This window comes from Centruroides sculpturatus, unplaced genomic scaffold (assembly GCF_000671375.1).
Source record: "Centruroides sculpturatus isolate CEXI.00-Female unplaced genomic scaffold, Cexi_2.0 scaffold1448, whole genome shotgun sequence".
Taxonomy (NCBI): domain Eukaryota; kingdom Metazoa; phylum Arthropoda; class Arachnida; order Scorpiones; family Buthidae; genus Centruroides; species Centruroides sculpturatus.
This window is the reverse complement of record NW_019385961.1, coordinates 23,939-33,618: the sequence shown is the minus strand read 5'-3', so window position 1 is coordinate 33,618 and position 9,680 is coordinate 23,939. Positions and strand designations below refer to the sequence as shown.

Genomic DNA, 9,680 nt, shown 5'->3' with positions numbered 1-9,680 from the left:
TAACTTCAATGAGCTGACATTTATTATTGTGTATTTCTTTATTTCAAACGTGACGTCACGGTGTCGATGAATAGAAATTTTAATTGTTTCCTTAAGAATTACCTTAACGTTTCTTTTTAGTTTTGTTCGCTCAAAATAAAATATGATTCTTATTAATATTGAAGCGCGTTAATTAAAAGTATTTAATGAATTTATTGTTAATAATAATTTTTTATATTTACCGATAACTTTCGTGCATATAAATAATAAATAACCTCGGAGGAAACGTAGAAAAGTCATAGGTATGTTTTCCTTTGGAATTAAGCCAACCATTTATATCCAAGTGATCTACGTCACAAATTTTCTTTTGTTTATTTCTTATATATACTGCCCGAGTGAGAGAATTAAAGTTTACAAGAAGCTTGAAAAAGTAAGTTGTAAAAATAACTCAATTATAATAAGTATTTTGATTTTTAGTTATAAATAAGAAAGAAAACGCGTTTTTAAGGTTAGAGATTATAAGAATATTTTGAAGTTATTAATGCGAAACGGTAAATCATAGTACATTTGTTATATAATTTCTTAATCAAATATTCATTTTAAACTATTTTTTATAAAGACACGGGAAGTTTTTAATTATTTATTTATTATTACAATATAAATTTTTGATTAAATTACAAAATTTACTTATTGCATTAAAGTAATCATTAAATTTCATATGGTACTCAAATGTAATTACATTTTTACCAACGAGTTATGTTATTTATTATTCAATATTTTCAATTTTAGGATATATTAAAGTCGCCATGAAGTTTAATTATATTCAAAGAATATTGTCTAGTTTTTATTATCGTCTCGGCCGTCAAATATCGCAGAAACCTGCTTATTTTTTCGCATTTCCTATTATTATAACAGCGATACTTTCTTTTGGTTTCTTGAGAATAAAGTTAGAACGCGATCCCACTATTCTGTACTCGGTCCAGCACGGAAGAGCGATGACCGAAATGAGAAACCTTCAAAAACTATTCCCTATGAACTATTCATCCAATTTCGATATAATAAGAGCTATCTCTACCGAAAACTCGATACACGTCATGTTTACGGCCTCGGACGGTGGAAATATGATCAAAAAAGATATTTTCTACAGAATATTGACTTTGGACGAACAAATTCGTAACATGGAAGTAACTCTGAACCACAGCACCTTTAAATATGAAGACATCTGCGCTACTAACGAAGGGCAATGTCTTCGCAATACGTTAAAAGAATTAGAGCCGTTAATAACTGGAAAAAATTCAAAACTTAAATATCCCATCAACTTTGACCCCTTCACTTTTGTCTTTCAGCCCTTTGTAATAAATTTAGGCGGAGTGAATACCGACGATAACGGAATCATTACAGATATCAGAGCCATGAGACTGGTTTACGTTCTCAACGGTGACGTCGACAAACAATTAATATCAGAAACTTGGCAAAACACTCTTCTAGAACAGTTAAAAAAGAATATATCCGACGAATTAGTCCTTTACGTGTTTGTTCCTTCTTCCGTGGAGAAAGAATTAGAAGAGTTTTCGTCAAATATGCTTCCTTTCACGGGAATCGTAGCCGTGGTCATTATGATATTTTCTTCTATAAGTTGTATGAGTTCGGATTGGATTAGGAGTAAACCACTCTTGGGAATATTTGCTTGTGTGTCTGCAATACTGGCAATTGTGGCCGCATTTGGATTTGCCATGCTGTGCGGTTTGACCTACGTCGACATTAACATAGCTTTGCCATTTTTAATATTAGGTAATTAAAATTCTGTTTACTTTCTATGTTTCGCTGTTCATTTTTAAAATTAATTATAAAATTTTAATACAAAACGTCAAATTAGATAAGATTCCTTATGTAAAATTATTTAAAATGAATATATTTGATTCAGGTATGGAGGTAGACGATGCGTACGTACTCATAGCAGCGTGGAGGTTAACGAAAACAGAATGGTCAGTATCGAAGAGAATGGCCGAGTGTTATTCCGAAGCGGCAGTTTCTGTGACTATAACTTCCATCACTAATTTATTAGCATTTTGTATCGGCGTCCTCAGTCCTTATAAAGCCATGCAGATATTCTGTTCCTACGCCGCAATCTGCATATTTTTTACTTTCGTCTATTTAATTTTTTTCTTCGGATCCGTTATAGCAATGAGTGGCTATCGAGAACATCTCAATCTTCACCCTCTTTTGTGTATTAAAGTCGGTGAGTAGCGTAATTTACATAACAATAATACTTTAACTTTTCCTAATTTTTGATGTAATGTATGACTTCTATTTGAATTGATTTATTCTTCTGTTATCGTAGATAAAAGGATTTCTATGGAAGACGAGGAGCTCGAGACGGTGGAAGAAGATTATATAATGACTATTTTCAGAGATAAGCTCGGAGGTCTTTTAAGGTACAATAGCGTTAAAATTATTATTATTGCGGTTTTCATCACAGTTCTAGGTTTCGGAATTTGGGGATTTAAATTTTTGAGAGAAGGCATGGAGCTAGCCGATGCGTTTTCTTCCGATTCGGATTTAGCTTTGGCGATAAAAATTTATTACAAATATTTCACTCGCTACCCTTACATATTGCACGTTGCCATTAATAAAACAATGAATTTCGCCGATCTTGGAGTACAGCAACAAGTGAACGAACTTCTTGAAGAATTTGAAGATCATCCTTTTATAAGCGGAGTGGAAAATAGAATTTCTTGGTTAAAATTCTTTAATCTTTTCCAACTCTCGCCTTTTAGTAAAATCGTATTGAACGGTTATGATTTATCGGACAAACGAGAGTTCGTCGACAGTTTGAACGAAGTCTTTTTGAATATTCCCTTAGCCAGACAATTCAAACAAGACATCAATTTTAACGAAAACTTAACGGAAATTACTTCTACGCGCTTTTTGTTGTTGTGTGAAAATGTCAACGACATCTCTGAAGAGAAGAAGCTCTTGCAAGATGTTTGGAACATCGCGGATTCTTCCCCGTTACCGCTCATCGTTCACTCTATATTCTTTCCGGGTTTCGAGCAGTCTGTGCTTATTCGTTCTATTGTTATTCAGACGGGTTGGGCCACCGTTATACTCATAGCCGCCATTTTCTTTTTATTTATTCCAAACGTCAAGTGTGCCGTATGCGTATCTATCGCGGTGATATCTACTCTAATCGAAACTGTTGGTTACATGGCATTGTGGGGAGTGAAATTAGATTTAATGTCTATGATTATATTACTGTTGGGCATCGGTTTGTCTATTAATTATCCGGCCCACACTACCTTTGCATTTAGGATGTCCAAACATAGAAATTCCAACGATAAGATGAAAAGCGCCCTTTATGCGGTCGGTATGCCCATTGTTCAGGGATCGTTATCGACCGTTATCGGGGTTTCCGTTTTACTTTACAGCAGCTCTTATATGCTAATCATTTGTTTTAAAATAGTACTTTTAGTAATCGTAAGTACGGCGTTTCATTCGTTGTTAGTGATACCCGTTATTATGAGCGTCATAGAGAAATATAGTTTGTCTCATTTGCCCGATGTGTCTGACGTCAGACGCATAAGTCGCGTAAGTTTTAAAATTAAAAATACTCCGGAAGAAGAAGTCCAAATGTGTGTGGATAGCGAAGATAAATCGTTTAGTTTAAAATCCATTTTTATAAAAGGATATAAAAACGACGACATGGTTTTTGTCAATAATACCTTATTATGATTATTTGCAATCGATTTAATGTCATAAAAATAACTTCAAGACGAAATATAATGTGAATTTGAGTTAATTACTGGACGAAAACGTCGATTTCGGGAGCGTATAGTGAGAAAATTTAGATTATGACACTCCATCTTGAAAAATACGTCGAGAGGGAATAAATTTGACTTTGCATTGGTAATCTGGCCACGAATTTTTAATGGCTTTCGTAATGAAATAACGGTTAAAAACAGTTTTACCACACTTTGTAATTGTATTTGTTATTTTAATTAATTTAGTTAATAAACATTAAATTTTTTAATTAAAAATGGCAGTTTATTTATTATCTGCGTATCGATTTTTCTTGAAAAAAATTTCAAAATCTTTATAAATTGAATATTCATTTTTATTATTATCGTAATTTTATTGAAAAGACAGTGTGAAAAGCTGCTTTTATTTTAATTTGATTAGTGATATTATTTATAAAATAACTTTTTATAATAATTTAAATAATAAAAAGGTGATTTTTTTAAATTCGTAAACGAAGTATACATCGATGATTAGTTTTTAAATACGATTATGTCATTTTAAAAAATCTAGAGTAAAACTTAAAATAAAATTTAAAAAATGGCCTAAATTGTCTGGATATAGAGAATTTAATAAAAAATAAAATAAAATAAATGTTAGAAGAACGAACAATTTATAAACTGATTAATTATCTTTTAGATAAAATATTCTAAGATTTTAATGCATTAAATAATGTTTTTTTTTTCCCCTTCATTGTAATACGCGTTACCTAATGTTTGTTTGACAGAATAAATTAAAAATATGACACGGAAAGGACATTGAAAGAAATACGTCTGGATCTACGTCACTATATTATTTATTATTTTCTACGTGATGCGTAGTTATGACGTAATACGAAACTAAATAATGCATCTGTTCGTATTTACATTTTTTTTTTCAAATGTATTAAATAGATATTATTGAGATTTTATTTTTAGAAAATTTAAATTATAGTTTGTGCTACTAAAAATTAAAGAAATAGGGGAAGAATTTGAATTTTTTTTTATTTATTTTGAATATTTTTTCGTGCTAGAGGTCACCTCATGGTTTATCTAGGATAATATTGCGAGGAAGGTTTTTGAACTTGACACACATAGTTCTAACTGTTGTCATTGTGCACTTGCGTTCGATAACTCGTTCCAATAACAAAAAAAAAATTAATTTGATCCGGTTTACGGAGGATAAAAAAATAAGAATTTTTTAAAAAATTGATTAAAAGATTTAATTAATTTATGATAAACACTATCACGAATACAGGAACTTATTATTTAAAATTCTACATAATTAATGAGAATACAATACAAAAAGTATTATATTTAATTTAAATTAATGGCGTTAATTTTACAATATCTTCTTCCTTATAATTATTTTTTATTTCTTTCTTCTTCGTAAACTTGTCGGCGAAGTAATCGGTAGATAACGTGTCGCTCACCGATAAAGTAACTGGTAGAACGAACATAGAATGGAAGCATACCTGTACTGAAATAATGGTAATTATTTTAAAGAAAGTTAAGATAACGTAAGAATATTGGTAAGATAATATAGCAACTGCGACGATTGTCGAAACGGTCCCTTGTAATATGGGCCAACCTACTCCGTATAGAGATTCTTTAAGACGTTCTTCGCCACACTTGCTCTTATTTACAATATAAGCGAAGGAGATATGCGCCGGGTAATTAATGGAGAATCCTACACTCACAATAAGCACTATGGTAGATAACATGTCGATCTTGACGGCCCATAGAGACATATAGCCAACGGTGCAAAAGAGAGAAGATACGATAGCCACTGCCACACACAGCGAATATTTTAGACTGGGTAAGAAGAGGAAGAATATTCCAACCAGAAGCAAAGCGGTCACCCATCCTACCTGAAATGTTAAGGATCGTATCAGCAGCGTTTCTTCGAAAAACGGAAAAAGATAAGAATAAACCAATAAGGGAAGGGGTGAACTGTCGGCTATTTTTCTCAGATCTTCCAAAAGTTTGTTTTCTACAGTCCTACTATTAACATTCTTGGCGACTAATAAAAAGCGACTGGAAACAATTTCAGTTTTGTCTTCGTTAAAAACAATATCTCCTCTGAACACTTTAGCCGGCTGGAAATTGAGGAAGATCCGGTTTAAACCATCCAAAAAATCTGTTTTTTCCGACAGGTTATAACCTCGAAGAGTCACCATTCCTATCGGAGACTGGGCTATAATTTTGTAATACTTTAACCAAGATATAACTAGATCTTGACTGGCTACGTTGGGATGGGAAGTGAAATTGAAAATCATTTCGTCGATTAGATTTTGAACTTTTGGATCCGAGTAATCCAAAACGTCGTTGATAACTACACTAACTGCGAAAGGATATTGGGTGAAGTATTTGTAGTAGGAGCCAAATCCTTTTATGATTTCCGAGTCTGAGTAAAATATGTCGGAGAATTCCATACCTTCTTTTAACGTTCTTAAACCCAATCCCGAAACGACCAAGTTGCTTACGAATACTACCAGAACGATCATTTTAGTTTTCTGTAACGCCAAAATGTTGCCAAGATAGTCTCTGAAAATCTTCATGATGGCCACTTCGTTTTGTTTCGACTTTTCTGAAATAAGTAATAATACATTAATAACTCTAGAAATACAACAAATATTTGTTCAAACATTATACTTTTGTCACACTTAACATTTACCCGTCTCAGATTCGAATCTATGAAATATCTTTATCACTTTACTCATTGCTAATTCGGTTAATGCATAACAATTACTTAAATAAATTTCGTAAAGTAAATGCTAATCTAAAAATTTTACAATGGTGCTTAGAATTATGGACTTTTATTCTGTATTTTACCAATTACGCTTAGAAAATATGTAAGATATTTAAAGGGAAATTATTTTAAAATTATTTTATAATATTGTCTTAAAAACCAATAAACAAAGAAGCAAAATAAAACCGTTTTTCAAAAGGAATTTTGATGTTTAACGTAATATTTTTCTTAACAGAGTATGACTTTTACAAATATTATTAAATATATTTTCACTTATTTAAATAACTTGACCTGGTAAAATGGTAAAATATTTTAATTAAAATCGCTAAAGAAAGTCATCGCTCTTTCGGAAATCGGAGAAATAAATGCTCTGTTTTGCATTCATAAACTGTAACATATCCTAACAGGCTGTTGACACAAACTGGTTTTCTTAGAATACAGTTTTATGTATTATTATGAATCTAATTAGGTCCTAAGATATGAATAATTAAAACACAAGGTATTTTCCTAAAATAATTACTTATTTCTTGTTTTTCCTTTAAATAAAATAAAAAAATTATAACTTCAATATATGAGTCATCTCTACTTGTAAGACTCAGCTGTCTGTTTTCGTCACATTACATCCGTCTTGTATTAAATTAGATATATCAGAGTGTTTGTCTATTTACGCATTGTTAAATTTGTTATTTAATATTTACTTTCTATTGATATAATAATTCTTCCTATAAATAAATATTTCATAAATATATAAATATTTATTTATGCAGTATATAATTAACACAAATTTCAATAGAAATTTAAAAATTATGCACAGGGTGGGTCAAAAGTAGGTATATGGTTCTTATTATTCTTTATCCTTTTTTATATTGCACGTATTGAGAAACGAGGGCAAGGAATCCGAATGAAGAACGGAAAGTAGATAGTAAATCAGCATTGAAAGACTGAAAAATGTCTGGTTTAAAAGGTTTAAACCAGACATTTTAGTGTTAAATACATTGTATGAACTTTATGTTTCATGTCATAAAATACTTAAGCTATAAAATTATTAAAACTAATGAAAAATATTTGTATAATCTATAGACCTACCCGATAACGTGTGAAAGGTTAAAGGATGGAGATTTTTTTGTTCTCTAAATCCGCTCAGAGCCAAGCATCCACCGAAGAAAGTAATTTGATAAACAAAAGCAAAAAACACGGCAGTAGCCGCATAGAATGAGAATAATTTGATAACTGCGTACGGAGTCGTGATTCCAATGCAAAATGACAAGAAGGTGGTGATAGAAGTGATAGTAATGGACACCGCAGCATCGGAGTACACGTTCTCTAGCCTTTTTTGTACGCCGTCTTCTGGATTTGTGCGCCTCCACGCTGCTATCAACACGTACGCATCATCTACTTCGATTCCTACGTAATTAAACGACTGAAATATTACAAATACCGATACATATTTGAAAATATACAATAAATAAAATTTTTCTAATTAAAATTTACTTACCCAAAATTAAAAAAGGTAAAGCTATATTTATATCGGCGTACTTCACTCCGCAATAACTAACAAATCCGAAAGATGCTATCAAAGCCAAAGAAGCGGAAATGCAGGCGGAAATCCCCAACCAAGGTTTACTTCTGACACAATCGAAGCTCATATTTATAAGAATAGAATATATGAGTATAACTACAAAAACTACAGGACACAACTTTAAAACTGACTCGGTAATCCTCTTCAATTCGTCGTCCAAAGAACTAGTAACAAATACTTCGATAGTGATATCGGGAAAAGTGACGTTTATCATCGACTTTATGAACATTCTTTCCCACTCGACGGCTATTTTGTATTTAAATTTGTTACTAATGTCTAAAGGATACATCAGTCTAACGGCTTTTGCATCCAAAATATTCCTTTGCTTATCCGTTTTCACCTGACCGAGATTAACAGCGTAGTAAGTGCGATAATAAGTCACTGTATTCATATCAACTGGATATTTGACACTATGTTCACCACTGGCAATACCATGAACGTATGGCACCAATTTCATCACGGTATTTTCCACACATTCTTTTCCATTTCTTGCGCACAATTCTTCGTACGTATATCTTTTTCCTTCGTATTCGATGGATATATTCTTCACTATTTTGTCTAAAATAATTATTTTTTCGAACACGTGGTCGCGAAAGATGCTGCCGTCATCTCTAGGTTTTATCATTAAATAACCGGCCTTAGGTTTTTCGTTGAGTCTTTTAAAATCGAAATTGTACGAAGTATTAAGGGGATACCAAGTATTCATAAATTTCTTGTCGATTTGAGATCTTCCACTTTGTGAAACAAACAAATAATTTGTATCTCGAGAGACGATTATCTTGGTAAGTCCTGAGGATAGCGCGAATGATAAAAGCATCGGTACTAAGAGAAAATAAATAGGATGACACGCTATCAGATATGCTAGACGACTATACAAATGAGATAATAGTCTTTGGATGTAATTATACTTCATTATTTACTTCTAACCAAAAATCTGCGCACCTAAATTTCACCTGAAAAAAATAAACAAAACAATCAAATGTAAGATTTTCCAATTTTTGCACGTAAAATTTTATGCGGAGTTGGCCTTATTGATAATAACAATTAAGATAAAAGAAATATAGCAGCGTGAAGCAAAACTTAAGATCTTATTCTCACACTAATTAGCAAATATAATTAATTTGGAAGAAAAATATTATCTGATTTCATAAAGAAGAATTTTCAAAGTTAATGTCTATGTCCCACTTTGAACGTATAACGTTTCTTTTTACCTATAAATAATGTATAATTGAACTTACCAGAACTTACTGAAATTTAAATCTTCCTCTCAAGACTTCATTATGTCCATATTTCCTCCGTTTAGGAAAGATATTTCAGATTTTTCTGTTTTTATCTATAAACTTTATTAGGTCAACGTATTTTAAATACTCGTCCATACAAATTTACTTCTTCTTCCGGGAAAATTCATCAAATTCTCAGAATAAATAAGAAGATATTCTTTTTTTAAAGGATATTCTAGTTTATATATCGGAATATTTCGTGCGTACGTCCTAGGAAATCGCCCAGAATCTGTTAAAAAGAAAAATAATTCTTTATGGCATAAAGTCTCTAACAGACAGAAGAGAACTTAATTCTTTTATAGGTTTTAAATTAGGGC

The 9,680-nt window shown here is 31.5% G+C and overlaps 2 protein-coding genes across 2 annotated transcripts; one reads left to right on the top strand and one right to left on the bottom strand.

Annotated features, from left to right (window-relative positions):
- Positions 1 to 357: 357 nt before the first annotated feature.
- Positions 358 to 3,969, top strand: LOC111612821 (patched domain-containing protein 3-like). The gene is made up of 4 exons (XM_023354079.1): positions 358 to 409; positions 769 to 1,770; positions 1,904 to 2,218; positions 2,321 to 3,969. The coding sequence occupies exons 2-4, from the start codon at positions 786 to 788 to the stop codon at positions 3,709 to 3,711; spliced, it is 2,691 nt and encodes an 896-aa protein (XP_023209847.1). The 5' UTR covers positions 358 to 409; positions 769 to 785; the 3' UTR covers positions 3,712 to 3,969.
- A 1,107-nt stretch (positions 3,970 to 5,076) lies between these two features.
- LOC111612819 (patched domain-containing protein 3-like) lies at positions 5,077 to 9,280 on the bottom strand. Its single transcript, XM_023354075.1, has 4 exons — positions 8,000 to 9,280; positions 7,591 to 7,908; positions 5,348 to 6,342; positions 5,077 to 5,232 (listed from the first exon to the last, which is right to left on the bottom strand). Exons 1-4 carry the CDS (start codon positions 8,994 to 8,996, stop codon positions 5,182 to 5,184), a joined length of 2,361 nt encoding a protein of 786 aa, XP_023209843.1. The 5' UTR covers positions 8,997 to 9,280; the 3' UTR covers positions 5,077 to 5,181.
- Positions 9,281 to 9,680: the final 400 nt, after the last annotated feature.